Source organism: Anolis sagrei, chromosome 6, assembly GCF_037176765.1.
Source record: "Anolis sagrei isolate rAnoSag1 chromosome 6, rAnoSag1.mat, whole genome shotgun sequence".
NCBI lineage: Eukaryota > Metazoa > Chordata > Lepidosauria > Squamata > Dactyloidae > Anolis > Anolis sagrei.
This window is the reverse complement of record NC_090026.1, coordinates 91,409,457-91,426,241: the sequence shown is the minus strand read 5'-3', so window position 1 is coordinate 91,426,241 and position 16,785 is coordinate 91,409,457. Positions and strand designations below refer to the sequence as shown.

The window sequence follows — 16,785 nt, the reverse complement described above, 5'->3', positions numbered from 1 at the left end:
GAGAAAATCATTCACACTTATAACATGCCTTTGGTGACTTTGCCCATTCTTTCTTTGGATGCTGCAACTGTATTTCTAAATGTTCAACAGACATCAGAGGTTATTACGATGGTGGAAATTTGTGGACTGAAGGAAAATTTCCTGTTAAAAGGATTACAACATAAATGAATTTTGTGGGCTTGGGTCCAATATCCAAGACATTTCAATATGTATGGATATGCAAATACAGGTATTCCAAAACCTGAAACAAATTCAAAATCCAATGTTTCTAGCCTCAAGTATTTGATGCAGCAGCCCGAAAAAGACAGCATGCATTTTCTAAAGGTAAATTTGGCTTTCTCACAGTCATATTAAAAAGATTTAGTATTTTGGTCACATAATGAGAAGTGACTGGACTGACCCTGAAGGAGCTGGGGGTGGTGACGGCCGACAGGGAGCTCTGGCGTGGGCTGGTCCATGAGATCACGAAGAGTCGGAGATGACTGAACGAATGAACAACAACAATGAGAAGACAGGAAAGCTTGGAGATGATAATGATGCTGGGGGGAAATGAAGGAAAAAGAAAGAGGGGCCGACCAAGGACAAGACGGATGGATAGTATCCTTGAAGTGACTGGCTTGACCTTGAAAGAGCTGGGGGTGCCCATGGCCGACAGGGAGATCTGGCATGGGCTGATCCATGAGATCACAAAGAGTCAGAAGCGACTGAATGGATAAACAACAACAACAATATATATTTACCGATGCTTTATAAAATACTGAGTTTGACTATTACATTTTTATACTATTATTTTAAGTAATGCAGATGCAAGTCATTTTAAGACGATTGCATATGGCATAGTGAAAATCAGTAGAACAGTGCATTTCTCTTACATTATGACAATCTTAACTAGGAGAAAGACTGCAGAAAATGTACTTCTAAAAGTGTGAAAGCTATTATCCATATACCACCATCTACCAGAGCTCCAGACAGTATCTCTTGCCAAATGTTAGAGACAAAATGTGCCAAAATCCACCATGTGTGTGAAATGTGGTAGCTGTGAGACTTACAGATTCCACTTTAATGAGACTGTACAGTCCTATTCAAAAACCAGTGTCATTCAATTGAATGAGTTTTGTTCTCCAATAAATATATCTAGATGTGAAATCTCAGATACACAGACATGAAAATAATGTATACATATCCAATTTCTGTCCACAAGGTAAATGTAACACACATGCAGCTCAGCCACTCAAGTCATGCAGTTTTACTCCAAGAAAATTCTGTGCATATTATTATCAAAAGAAAGCGTTTCAACATGAAAAACAGCTTGTATTCTTTAGTAAGATTAGAGGAAGTTCATGTCACCTGATCCCCACTAAGCAAAAAGCTCCTTGTCAACTTATTACCTTACGTAACAAATAAACTTTTAAACTTACCTGTTAAACTGTCCTGAGAAGATCAGGGATCACTGTTATGCTAAAGTGTGGAAACCATTGCTTGAAATGAATTTCATGTCAGGGGATCATTATTAGTTGCTTTTGTTTCAAGGATGTTGTATGAAGCTGCCTTAAATTTATTGGTCAACTCATAAAAATTTAAGACCTTGCTAACAAAGAAAAAGCATTAATATTTTACAATGGGGACAGGTGACTTCTTTCAACACAGAGTGCTTTGGAAGCATGAGCTAGGTTCTTTATTATTTATTTGCAACTGTTGTAATTTGCATAGGATTTGCATGAATGCTAGACCACAGCTGTTGGGAGAAATGGTCAATCTGAAGCATCTATGTAATCTCTGATGTGGGTGGGTGGGGGGTTAACACTCTTAAGGATGCTTGTGCCTCTTACAAAGTTGTAAACTTAGCCAAGGGAATCAAAATATATAAATCGCAAATATTTAATACCCCCCCCCCCCAAACACACACACACAATTAATTGCAAGGGACAGATTGCATCCAAACCTAAAGTATTCTTCTTTATTTCTCTACAGTACAATTATCTGCCTTTATGAAATCTTAAACTATACCTTTCTTCTGAGAATTCTGAAAAACATTGCTTTTCATGGTAATAAACATCTGGCAGGCTATGAATAGAGATAAAAGGCTACATGAAATCTGTAAGCATTGTCAAAGGCTTTCATGACCAGAATCACTGGGTTGTTGTAGTTTTTTTCGGGCTATATGGCCATGTTCTAGAGGCATTCTCTCCTGACGTCAGGAGAGAATACCTCTAGAACATGGCCATATAGCCCGAAAAATCTACAACAACCCAATCTGTAAGCAGTTAATGGACTAATGCAGACTGAGAATCATCAGCTATTATTGAACTATTATTTCGAGCGTTCCGTTACCACTGGCTATACTGGCCAAGATTACTTGAAGTTACATACCAACAGCAGCTGGAGGTTGCAGTATTCCTAATGCAAATCTAATTTAAGGAAGGTGTTGTTCTATTGTTAACTATAACTCCAGGCTTGTTGCCACTTCTACCCTATACACACTTACTAGGGAATAGATTTCACTGAATTCAGTGTAATTGTTTTGACTAAATGCATATAGGATATGCAGAGAAGTGTTTCTTAATTTTAGAATGTAAGAAAGCATGTTAATATCTATTTTATAGTAGCCTTGAGTTGAGTTGGGTAAATACTGCAGTAGCCGGTGTGTTTCTCCAGAAAGCATCCATGATTCTACTTCCAAGGTTATACTGAAAAAATGTTACTACTCAGCCCTTGTTTTGCAAAGGACCACCCTTCAGAGAAACATCTGATGGATCAAACCTTCGTTTCCTCTGCAAGAAACGCAAACCTAAACTGTCTACAACAACCTGTTCACATAAGTTTCCTGAGAGAGGCCGGAAACAACGCCTGTTTCCTTTCCACACGCTCTCAAAGGAAGGGCATAGCAAAGATACTTCCTGAACACAATCCTCATCCTCCCTTTCTCTGACAGTAGTGGAAGAATGATGTGGAGCCAAAATGACCAGAAAGATAACCCAAGCTTCATTTCTTTGCAGAGGCACATCACAAAAATGCACCACTCCCTCAGATGCTGTCCTAGGCGTAAAGTGGTGTCCTGATAAGGAGTAAGTGGGTTTTTTTAAAAAAACGTTTTGTGCCTCTTACCAAGTTGTAAACTTAGCCAAGGGCATCAAAAGAAATTCCTAAAACACTGGCTTTTTATGATCAGGAAGAAAAACAACTTTGACCTCAGGACTTCAGATGATGTATTCCGCTCCCCTTTACTCCCTTCCAAATTGGATGCTAATAAGCACAAAGGCAAGATGCCAACGCAGAGCAAGAGAAAGGAAAGTGATTCTTTTCTATGCTGCACGCCTGTCCTTTTCTGATTTTTATGCTGCCATCACCTTTCCTTCTGCTGTCACTGGACACTGGCATTTCTTAGCACAGTTCATTTGCTTTCAGAGGTATAATCATATGCAATGAAGATATGCATGGCCAACATTTAAACAGGCTGCAGATCAATTAGTGGTCTTAAGTTTATCTGATTTTTATCAAAGAAGACAGAGCAGTGGGTCGATTGTCAGAGCCTGTGTCAAGATGACCTTTTCAGAGACGTCTACATTGCTTGTCCCCTGGGCAACTTGTTGTCCCCTGTTAGTCTCTGAATGACAGAAGTCTGTTCTGCTCAAGCACAAAGTATACACAGATGTCTATATTACGTTCTTATAGGTTTGACAGCAACTGCATGTTGTATCTATAAACTGTCCTTTAGCCGTGACACTTCCTCAATGATGATAAGCTAATTTATGCAGCTAAATCTCCTTTGTGAAGAAATGAAAGCTAATTGAGTCATTACAAAGTAATTCAGGAAGGAATACCTTGTATAAATTGGCTTACTTTATAAATCCTTCTCAAGTGATTTTCATGCATCCTAAATGGCGCCATTCTGATGCTTCCCTGCTCCCCCTTCTCCCTGGTGCTGTCATTAAAAAAACAGTTAAACTTTCTGGAAGTTCGCCCCTTTCATTTGTTCTGGGTGAAGGCAAACATTGAAAAGTAACCATAAAGCAATCACAATGCAAACCACAGACAAATAATGGCGCTTACCCAAGACATTGCTAGCTGGTTCCTGCCTTTGTTTCTTTGGTTCTTCATCCTTTGGTGGTACGACGGGCGCTGCTGTTAGTTCTTCCTCTGCAGATACAAGCAATATTTTCAGACATCTTAGTGAAATAGAGTTATAGCTCATTAGAGTATAGAAAACACAGAAAAAATTATTCATATGGTGCAAATGTGGTCTCATCAGCAAGTTGGGACCTAGAATGGAATAGAATGAGGCCGCTGCTACAGGTGGCAAATGTTGAGATTTGAGGGCACATATAGAATCATACTGGCAGAGCAGTGTGCACTATACAATCTGCCTCCACCTTCTCAACTGCCTGCAGTTCTTAAGTGCAATGGAAAATATTGTCCCATTATCATATTTGGTATAAGGTTCAACTGACAGCTTGCTTAGGTACATGTTTGATTAGATTGAGGTTCCCTCCAGCTGTACAATCTTTATCAAATATTATAGAAGCAATTTGTCTTTTGCTTCTAACAGCAAAATGTCTTGGATTGGACACTGGGGCAATAAAAGACAACTGGGCAATAGGAGGTTCTCATGGCAGTCGTTCTGGGAAGGAACTATCCAAGGTGCTGAACCAACTTAAAATGAGGGATTATCATCTTGGATTGAATGTTTGCCATTGTTATGTTGGAATCCACCCTGAGTCCCCCTCGGGTAGATAGGGCGAAATACAAATAAGGATTATTATTATTATTATTATTATTATTATTATTATTATTATTGGATAGGTCCTTTAAAATCTAAAATAAACCCAACATGGGTTCACTGTACCACTAACACATGAAAGCTCAGGAAAATGGCTATCACATGTTCAATGTGGGCTATTTTAACACTTCATTCTCCTAGAAAACAAACACCTCAGTTCTGAAGTACAGATATGCCTAGTGTTTTTATATCTTAGTTCTCTAAAATAAAGTGAAGAGTGATTCTAATTGTTCTTATTGAGTCTCTAATCCAATGTTTAGTTTCAATTATCACATGAGTTTTTGAGCTAAGTAAAGACTGTTCTTATCAAGATGACTTCTCCCACATTATTCTCACACTAGCATTATTGTGGCACTCTCTTGTGTTATGTTCTAGACCAGTGGTTCTCAACCTGGGGTCACCAGATGTTTTTGGCCTACAACTCCCAGAAATCCCAGCCTGTTTACCAGCTGTGAGGATTTCTGGGAGTTGAAGGCAAAAAACATCTGGGGACCCCAGGTCAAGAACCACTGTTCTAGACCATGAGTTCTCAATTTTTTTCAGCCGCGGAGCCCTTTTTGAAGCAAAAGTTTCTCATGGAACCCCAAGAAATGTTTATATATTATATTATATATAATGTGTATATATCAGATATGGACAACTGTTTTGACCAACATAAACTCAACAGTATTTCAGTGCAAAATCCCAGGGGTCATCCAGTCCAACATCCTTCTGCCATGCAAGAAAAGCACAATCAAAGCACATCCTGAGTGTTGGGAGGGAAAGGAAGGAAGGAAGGAAGGAAGGCAAGGAGAATGGGATCTGGGGGGTGAGGAAGGTGAGGGGGGGAAAGGCTTTTGGGGTGAGGGAAGGGAGGAAAAAAGTGTTTGGGTCGAGGACAGGGAGGGAAAAGGTTTTGTGGTGGGAGAGGGTCGAGGAGTAGAAAAGAGGAGGAAAGCTTGGAGGGGGCAGGGGGGAGGAAGAGGAAAGCACAGAGCCCCTCAATATGCTTTGCAGAGCCCCAAAGGCTCTGCGGATCATACTCTGAGAACCACTGTTCTAGGCATTCCATAAGATGGAGCATATCAAGACATCACTTTTTCAAGACATTTCGCTGTCTGAAACAAAGATCAAAGTGCACTAACTCTCCTTCTGGGGGCATATACTATTGTCTTCAACTGTATTCTTATTGTTAATATGGCAGGGCAGCCTCGCATCAAGACAACACACTTAAATCGCATATGCACAAACCATTCACAAAAGAAACATTACACAATGAAGTCAACAAGACCTAATATTTCCAAAATGAAACCTGGTTATGGATTGGTCCTGAAAATTCAGCAGACCAGATTCACGCATTGTTTTCCCCATCACTTAATGGAATCCAAGGGAATCAGTGTGGTTTAGGGATATGGGTAGTGATCTAGGACTCGAGGGTGAGATTTCTGCTTTGCCACAGAAACTAGAGTAAACTTAACCATGTTACACTTTTATATCCTAAGAAGAAGATACTGGTAAACCTCTTTTAAATAAATATCACCACTCCCCAATCCCCCTATAATAGGGTAAACATAAATCAGAGCTAACTTGAAGTCAACTACAATGAAATCCAAAGAGGCCAAGATGGCCAAAGGCCAGCTAAGACAGCAATTAATCAGACATTTTGTGTAACCCAAATGTGTATCTTTTGACTCAGATATGAGAAATTACCCTAGATAACCATGTATGTGGATGTGCCTTTAAATTCCCAATGGACATATGGTGACCCCATGAATTTCACTAGGTTTTCTTAAACAAGAAATATTCAGAGGTGGTTTTACCAATTCCTTCTTCTGAAATATAGTCTTCAGTGTTTGCTATTCGCTGGTAGTCTCCCATCCAAGTACTAACCAAGGCTGATGCTGTTTAGCTTTCAATATAAGACATAGTAAGTTGCCTTTAGGGTATTTAGGCCTAGCTCTGGCCAAATTGTTTTAGCATAGTGACTGCATTTCTGAGCTGGATAATGTTTGGATACAGTGCAATTTGGCTTTTCCTCAACTCGCCTGTTCTCTGCATCTTTTTTCTTTACTCTTCTGCCAGATGATCTTAGCAAGCACAGCAGTTCTACCAACACACTGCTCTGTCAGCAGACTTATCAGATTTTGTGGTAGCAGAGGCATCCCATAATATTTATTCATTCACTTATTTGATTAATATTTCTCTGGCGACTGAGATCCAAGATGGATCACAACTTAAATTTAAACAGGGAGGAGGAGGGAGTTGGGGGAAATAATTGCTTTTCTAAGTGAAACCTTTCACTGGGCTGTTATGGGGCAATGGCAGCTTCGAGACTTAGGTCAGTCTCCAGTCTCTACACATGGCCATTACCATAGATGTTCTGTAGGAATGATCCCAGAAAGGAAAGGAAGGGAAGAGAATGCTATAACAGAACCTGAACATCACCTTGCAACTTGACCTCTCACCCATCTATTATTTATTTATTTATTTATTTATTGGAAACACCTTTTTTTGGAGTATTTGTTTTTTTCTTTTTAAAATATGTTTGTTATAAGTGCAATGACAATTTTGGAGTGGACCTGGACTACGACTTTGGATGACATGATTTAATAATGGATGTAAATGTTTTTATTTGTTTTAATTCTGTTTTTAATGTGTTTTAGCAAAACATAGAGGGTTATAATGCAGTTCAATTTTATTTAACAACCCTTAGCTAATTCAAAGTAGAGAGTGACATGTTGAATGTAGATATGGGAAATCCAGCATTTAGTTTTTGGCCAAACACAAAGCTCCATGGGTAGCCATGGACACATCTACAGCTTCACAGTCCGTCAGATGTTTGTCCATATAAAATGGCTTCATCTTCATTAATGGAATGGAACAGTGCTAGGGAAACACTGTGCAATGATACAGCTTCCTGTTGCTGAGTACTTAAAAAATGTTAAGCAGCAATTCAAACAAGAGAAGAAATGCCTTCCTATATACCATCAGGGGCACCAGGAGGCAGTCTCATCCTGTGGCTCATATCCCAATAACATTCACATCCCCCATCGGTCTCCTTTTCATTGGGCATCACATTCCTAATTATGTTCCACCGCATAAGCACTCATTAATATGCAGCAGACTGCAGAAGAGAACGTTCGCTACTAAAATACTGTCAAACTATTTTGTGGTGGAATTTACCCTCAGCAGTAACATCAGCAGTTTTCACTGGGGTATCTCTCATTAGTACTGGGGGATGTGCTTTTGAAAAGGCATTATTGGAGTGTAGCTATAAGTACCCAATGCTTATCAACAACAAGAAGATTTTTTAAAAAAATATTAGGATACCTTTTTTACCAGATTCCTTATTTAAATCAAATTAATGTATATAATGACCCAAGTAATGGGGTAGCAAGCATAATAGGATGCATATGTGAGCGCAGATATGCTAAAATTTAGAATTTATTGCTTCAATAAGTTTATAATCTAAATCAATGGTTCCCAACCTTTGGGCCTCCAGGCGTTTTGGACTTCAGCTCCCACAGTTCCTAACAGCTGGCAAGCTGGCTGGGATTTCTGGGAGTTGAAGCCCAAAACACCTGGAGGCCCAAAGGTTGGAAACCACTGATCTAAATTATCATAGCCTAACATATGCAAATTTTCTAACAGTCTTGTGGCACCTTAATAAACAACAGATTGCTGTGGTGTAAGCTAAACATGGACTAGATTCTCTTCCTTAATGATATGTGTAGTGCGTTCATGCTTACATAAGAGAGTTTAAAAGTATGGAGGGGAGTATGATTATTGCAATTTAATAGTGAGGACAGCATCCCATGGAATCCTAGAATGTGTACTTTGAGAGGCACTAGTGCTCACTGGTTAAAAATGCTAAATTATTATTGTTGTGCCTTCATGTCATTTCCACCTTATGGCAATCCTAAATCGCATCTATCTCAGGCATGGGCAAACTTCGGCCCTCCAGGTATTTTGAACTTCAACTCCCACAATTCCTAACAGGTTCAAAACACCTGGAGGGCTAAAGTTTGCTCATGCCTGATCTATCCCCAGATTTCCTTGGCTTAATAAGGAGTTTGCCTTTTCCTTCCTCTAGGCTAGGCTACCCTAAGACCACCGAGTGGGTGGTCATGGCTGAGTGGTGATTCACACCTTGGTCTCCAGAGTCATTACCCAATAACTGAACCACTAGCTAAATACCCCTCCCTGTAAATCCTAGGATACTACAGCATTTTTTTTTTCATGTCAGGAGCAACAAAACTGTAAGTCACTTCTGGTATGAGAGAACTGGCTGTCTGCAAAGACACGTTTCTGATGTGAGAAATTCAAAGACTTTGCCCTGGGATGCCCTGATGTTTTACTATCCTGTGGGAGGCTTCTTTCATGTCCCCGTATAAGAAGCTGGAGCTGACAGATGAGAGCTCACCCTGCTTCCTAGATTTGAACCACCAACCTTTCGGTCAGTAGTCTTGCCAGCACAAGAGTATTCTACAGGATTTCTTTTTTTGTCGTGTCAGGAGCGACCTGAGAAACTGCAAGTCGCTTCTGGTGTGAGAGAATTGCCCGTCTGCAAGGACGTTGCCCAGGGGATGCCCGGATGAATTGATGTTTTATCATCCTTGTGGGAGGCTTCTCTCATGTCCCTGCATGAGGAGCTGGAGCTGATAGAGGGAGCTCATCCGCCTCTCCCCGGATTCAAACCTGTGACCTGTCAGTCTTCAGTCCTGCTGGCACAGGGGTTTAACCCACTGCGCCACCGGGGGCTCCTATTCTACAGGATGGAGCCATGGTAGCCAACAGGGTTTAATGCATAATATATCACAGAACCTTATTTTTGTATTCCGCCTTCATCTCCCCGAAGGGACTCAGGGCGGCTTACATGGGGACAAGCCCGATCAACATAGTTAAAATAGTACAATAAAATTAGTAAAATAACATCATAAAGCAATATAAAGCAAACAGGGTATCAAAAGACCACACTATTATTGTTGACATTTTGGGGCCAAGCAGTACTCATGCTACTCACTACAGCATTATTTATTCTTATATTTTTTTTTAAAAAAAAAACATTTTATCCTGAGGCCAGGCAGACACATACATAGTTACAGATAAAAATTTTAATATTTAAAATATAAATATCCCTTTCTATATGATGGTGTTTATCTTCATTTAATCACCAAAGTCTGCTTATCCTCAGTGCAGCAGAAAGAGACTCCACTTCACCCCACCCTACTTACGGCAGGGTTGTATACTCACAAAGGCACTATGATTAAAGTGTTTTAAAATGCAGAACGGTAAGGGCGTGCAGTTCTTCTTTTTCAACAAGGCTAGCAAACTTTGTTGTCTCTTGCATTAACATTTGAAGAATGGAGAAGCAGTTTTAGAAACAGAATAAAGGGCTGAGGAGGCACAGTTAGCTGGTTCTTTCACAACTGCACTAACACAACATGGTTACTGAAGGCAGGCAACCTATAAGATCATAAAGTCATAGGGCTAAAATTATCTAGCTGCATCATTGTCTCACAGTCATGGATTGTGTGCCATTTCCATGCAAAGCTCAACCAGATGTATTTCAATTTTCTGAAAGAAACATTCCAACTGGACAAATCTAAAAATCTGTCTAAGGTGTGTACTATTAAGACAAAACAGATGATCTCCAAGATAAATACGTATTTCAAGCAATAATTTTCACCACCCTTACCTTCTTCAAAAAGCCCTGACACTCATTATGAAGATACCCACATTAGCCTTTATTAATAACATGTTTAATAGCAACAAGCTACATTAGTTAAGTGACACCATGCCATTGTGCAATATTAATTAATATCTCAGATAACAACAGTTTGTGAGTTAATATATTCTACTCAATACTTTAATAACAGTAAACAAAAACAGCTGAGCTATGCAGTAAAATCAATCAAACCATACAGATGGTTATAAGGTTTTCATTATGTAGTTTCCATAGCAATCATATTGCAAATCTGGAAGCTCCTTGCAAATACGCAGCTTGTATTTACATGCCTTTCTGCTGCTGACTGTAGAATTCTTCAGCATGTGGAGTTATTTTTCTGGTCACATTAGAAGGATCTCTGGGATACAGTCTGATCAGCCTTGATTACTGCAAATATTTAAAACTAATTTTTGTAAGGAATGTGAAACAGCCTTGAAGTACAATGTTCTGAAACCCTGCCTCTTTTAATCTGGGTGACCTCAGAACACTGTGTAGTACACAATTTCTTGTTTAAAAACTGGACCTATGAAACAATATTTTAGAACACAACAAGAATTCTGTGGATGCTCACTGTAGGGTCAGTCCTAGTCTAATAGGGAAAACATGCAAATGTGAGTAGATCAATAGGTTCCGCTTCTACAGGAAGGTAACAGCACTCCATGCAGTCATGCTAGCCACATGACCTTGGAGGCATCTATGGAAACACCAGCTCTTTGGCTTAAAAATGGGAGATGAGCACCACCCTCCAGAGTCGGATATGACTAGACTTAATGTCAAGGGGAGACCTTTATCTTTGCCTATGTTGGCTAATATTATTCTTTCATTGTATTTTATACTACAAATAAGATTTGTGCATTGTGTATATGAATATGTTCATGTTTTTTCAAAGTGTAGTCCACCCCCTCCCCAACGGTCTGAGGGACTGTGTTCTAGGTGTTCCGTATGCAAGCCTCAAAATTTCTTAAACAATACCATGCTGACTGGGACTTCTGGGAGTTGAAGTCCAAAACATCTGGAAGGTCAAAGGCTAAGAAACCACTAATTTATATGGCTAAAGATCTAATATTATGATATATTTTAAGCACTTCCTGTGTAGAAAAGAACAAGGGCAGAGGAACTAAATGAATGTGCCATATAAAGAGGGGGAAAGAGGTGCATTTCCACCTCTTTTTTGCACATGCGAATTGTTCAAAAGCCATGCAATGATATGCATAACCCCTTTTTAAAATAGGTAAAGGTAAAGGTTGTCCCCTGACATTAAGTCCAGTCATGTCTGACTCTGGAGTGTGGTGCTCATCTCCATTTCTAAGCCGAAGAGCCAGCGTTGTCCATAGACACCTCCAAGGTCATGTGGCCAGCATGACTGCATGGAGCGCCGTTACCTTCCCGCTGGAGCGGTACCTATTGATCTACTCACATTTGCATGAAAATGTTGGGATAATAAGGAGTGATTAAGGAAAAGCCTATTAAACATCAAATTACATTATGATTTTACAAATTAGGCACCAAAACATGTTTTACAACAAATCGACAGAAAAATAAACAGTTCAATACACGGCAACATTATGTAGTAATTACTGTATTTACCAATTTAGCACCAAATAATAGCAATGTATAGAAACAGATATGGATCCGGGCAGGAGGCAGACTGTGTTGGATAATACAGAACGTTGGATGAGCGAAGGTTGGATAAGCAAGACTCTACTATAACTCAAATTAAAAACTGAGGCTATGAGAGGGTGACAAACAAAACTAGCTAATGTCTAGTCAACTGGGTTAGGTTATTTAACAATAAGCAAACTTCTTTTTTATCTGTGGTAAAATAATTTCCCCCACTTATATTGTATAAAGGCAATTATATTTTCAACATGTCTTTTCCTGTAATCTGCCATGGAAATGTCTATGCCATTCACCCTTTCTGATTCTATTTTTCTGTAAGGTTTCAAACTTTTGTGTTTTATCTCTAACCAACCCATCTATTAACGCTGTGAGTACTATTTTTGATTATTCAAGCGGAAGGCCATATTCAAAGAACAATGAAGGCATTCTGGTTTGCTGATTTCCAGTGTAGAATTCCTCATTCTGGGGTGTTGCACACCACCTAAAACTTCTAGAAAGGAGGTAGAACTTTTCTGTCTCTGCAATGGATGGTTTTAGTCTGTCTGGATGTGTGTGCCTAAAACTCAGACGTCAAATATCATCTTGTTTTAATAAAGGCTATAACTGCCCTGAACACATTAAGGATATAAAGCAGGATATAGCAGGGCATAAATCCAAACACACACTCTTATGGCTCTCTTTCCAAGGGGCAAAGAGAAAGACCATGCAGGGCGGTGGAATAAAGAAGGCTCAGGAAACACTAAACTTCCTGATGGCTGCCACTGGTCTCTGTGGGTGGCCAGAGACCTGCAACATTTCCATGGAAGTCCTGAGCCATCAGCAGACATGGTTAGTCTCAACTCTTGCTAGCTCTGCAGGGTGGCACATCCCTTGAAAAAGCAATCAGCAGGGCTTAGAATAAAGCATTTCCTGGCACTTCTGAATTTCCCCCTGCAAGACTATAATTTGGTCCAGCAACAGGCAAGGCAAAGTTAATTAAACGAAGCCAAACTTACGCTGACTGCTGGGAGAGGTCAGATGAGTTAGAAAGATGACGAAACCTGCCATGTACTAATTATTTACCCATAAAACAGCTTTACATAAATGCCTTTGTTCAGGTCTTCGGGCTCACATACTTATGGAAAACAAGCCCCATAAAATTAAGTCAAACCAAACACCTGTTCCTTAAGCACCAGCCCCCACCAGAACTCAGATTAAAGGAAGGGGCGATGGGAGAAGCAAATTTCAAAAGAAATGAGGCTATTTTGGATTTTATAGCGACTTAAGTATTTCCAGATGAGGGCTCAAAAACTTGAGGAGTTTAAAGAAAAATCTTTTAAGGCAGTATGTCTTTATGTTTCTTGAGATTTAAAACAAGAAGAGCAAATTGAGGGATTTTTACAGTAGAAATGTGTAATTAGAGAGGCTGGTCCAGTATACATACTGTCATTTTAAATCTATTGGAAGGAATTATTATTATTAATAATAATAATAATAATAATAATAAATTATTGTATCCCGTTCTATCGTCCTGATGGGGACTCAGGGTGGTTAACAACATATAACGGCAATATTCAATGCCATATAATACAACCAACCAATAAACAAGATATAAAATAAATTAAAAATGACATGGTAAACCTAAATATAAGCAATAAAAACGTATTGGCCTTCATCCAATTAATGCATTTTTCATATTTATTACACTTTATGTGCATTTTATTTCATTTTTGTAAAACATTCTGGATACATTTAAGTCCTTTTGGTTTCACTGGATAAGAATTATGGACATGAATCTTCCTTTTTAGAATAAAAAATGATTGTGTAGAAAGTATCAATCATTTACAGTGGATTTAGGTCAAATTTTACAGATAGACATAGGCATAAATGTTATTATGAACATTTTTGACACTTAGGGCAAAGATATTGAAGTTGTGAATCCGATATTAATTTAATTTTTCTTGACTACAAAAAAAATGCATACAACTGTTTTGTCATTTTTGCTGTTTGCCTTCAAGCCATTCCTGACGTATGGCAACCCTGCCCTTTACTGCTACCACTATGTTTATGGTCATCAGTGCTGGGGCCTTCCATTTGGAAGAATAACTATTTTGGATTTGAACAATATATACTGTTAAAAAAATGTCCAGAGGAGATTCTGGGGCATCATATTCTACTGTCATATATCATGAAGTCCTGTCTGTTGTTTTAATCCATTGATTTGTTTCCTTGTGAGCAATAGCAGAAAACAAACTTGCTTCATCTTCAATATGACATCTTTTCAAATACTTAAACATAGCTCTCAACTTTGTCTTCCCCAAGCTAAACATACCCAACTCTCTAAGTAAGCTATTCCTCATAGGACACGGTTTCCAGATCTTTTACTATTTTGGACGTCCTCCTCTGGACATATACTAACTTATCAGTATACTTGAAATTTGGTGCCCACTGCCCAGAACTGGAGAACATAATGTTCCAGGTGAAGTGTGACCTGTTGTAAAGTTTCACAACACCTCCTTGTAATGCTATACTCGTATTACAGTATTATGTATACTATCAAAAGAAAACTCAAACAGCAGTTAGACGTGGTATTGGCTTGTTTTGTTTTGACCTTTACAACACCCTCTTGAGAGAAGTTATTGGCTTCATGAGCCAATAACTTCTCTCAATCAAAGGTCATGGATGTAGTATATGCACACAATGATAATGTGGCATACTGAAATGAAATCTTATGAGCAAGTTTTAGTCCATTTTATTACAGCTTAGGGAGATGAAAGGACATTTTTTCATGGAGTGCAACAGATATATGTCATCCCTGTCTCAACAAAGTTTTGCCAGAGCTCCTCTGGTCCAGACTAGCACAGGCATCATTCAGTTCATACTGAAGTACAGTTGTTCCAGATTTTGTCCAAATTCAATGGATATCAAAGCAGATCTTGTAAGCACTCAGTATTTTCATTCAAAGCTTAATTTTCTACTGAGTTCCCCTCAGTTACAAGGTTACTGAGCAGCCAAATTTTATTTTACTTCAGAAAAGTAAAACTGGGAAAATATACTTTTTGGACCACTGTTCCTGGACTCTAGAATTCCTTAAGATCAGCCCAAAAGCCTAATTCATATCCACCATATGAGGACGATCAAACGTTATCCAACATGAATGAAGAGTATGTATGTGTCCAACAATGTCTAGCCACTATTGTCTCTTTTATTGTCACCAAAGAAAGAGTGTGTTGGGTGAGGTAAAGGTAAAGGTTGCCCCTTGACATTAAGTCTGGCTGAGTCCGACTTTGGGGGGGGGGGGGGGGAGTTCATCTCCATTTCTAAGAAGAAGAGCCGACGTTGTCCGTAGACACCTCCAAGGTCATGTGGCCAGCATGACTGCATGGAGAGCCATGACAAGGAGCATGTTGGGTGAAGAGCTGAGTTCATACTCATTAAATAAATAAATAGGCTGCATTTATTTATTTCATGAATGAATGAACATTTTCCTGTAGACAGCTGTTCTAGTCCTACCATCTAATTTTAATAGCCATGTCTTTGTCATTTTTTTATTGGATGTCACTGGATGTGTGGCAAGAACTAGGAAACTAACCCTCAGGAGAATTTAAGACTTGTTTACTTTGGCCAACAGCTCTGTCTCCTGTAGTCAACAGTAACACTTCTGGAAATAGATGCAAATTTAGAACTAGTTTGTGGCATCATGACAATCGGCTGCTGTACAAAATCATTTGACTGATGACTTTAAGTGAATACCATTCTCGTTGCAGCTATGAATTATATCTTAGAGCACTTTCTAGGCCATCACTGCCCTGGCATTTCAGAATCAAAGAACACGAAGAGCAGAACACTGTGCTGTGTCTCAGGAGATAAAGGGCCATTAGAAGACTGCATCCCTTTCTTTCCAGATCGGCTTCAGGGCAAGTGGGGAGGAATCAACCTGACCCCATTATTTCCTGTAAAGGAGTGCCTATTCTAGTGCCTACCCTCCTCTTCCCTTCCGACAGCTTTCTCTGTCTGTCAGGTCTTCCAGATTACAAAACACACAGGTAGGGAATACCTTCTCTTTTAGTATACACAGACCAAAGTCAGAAAAAGTTACTTATCTGGACCATAAGCCCCAATCCACATTCTTGATGGCCATGCAGACTGGAGGGTTCTGGGAGCACAGTCCAAAAAAAGTAACTGTTACATGCTCTATTGCAGGAGTGTCCAATCTTTCGGCTTCCCTGAGCCAGATTATAAGAAGACAAATTGTTTTGGGGTGCACACTGCCATAAAACTGCTGAAGGCACATATACATGGTTTTAATTGAAATGTGGAATTTATTTATTGTTGTTTTATCATGGTTTTATCTATTTTGTTCTCCTGATTGAAGGATTTTAATGTTTGTATTCTGTTTGTAAGCCCCCTTGGGTCCATGCAGCGGAGAAAAGAGGGATAAAAATATCCTAAATAAATTAAATAAATACTAATAGCAAGACCGTATGGTGTACTGAGGCGCTATGTTTAGTACAGAATACATACTTATTTACAATCTTTTTCACAATTCATTTTATGTGAAATTGCAACAGAGACCTCTCGCTCTTTATTTTGTTAGTTAATTTTAACACTTTTTTTTGTATCTTCTGACTGAACTATTTGCAATTATAATGTGAATTATGGATAATACTGCAACATTTGTGGACATAACATACTCTGATTA

At 39.1% G+C, this 16,785-nt stretch overlaps 1 protein-coding gene across 2 annotated transcripts in view; it reads right to left on the bottom strand.

Moving 5' to 3' along the window:
• The window catches only part of SKAP2 (src kinase associated phosphoprotein 2), a 139,723-nt gene that overhangs the window by 29,830 nt on the left and 93,108 nt on the right, over positions 1–16,785 (bottom strand). For both annotated transcript variants that reach the window (XM_060782053.2, XM_060782052.2), the window contains exon 10: positions 4,051–4,137. In XM_060782053.2, the coding sequence (XP_060638036.1) occupies positions 4,051–4,137 (87 nt within the window). The remainder of the gene's footprint in view (positions 1–4,050; positions 4,138–16,785) is intronic.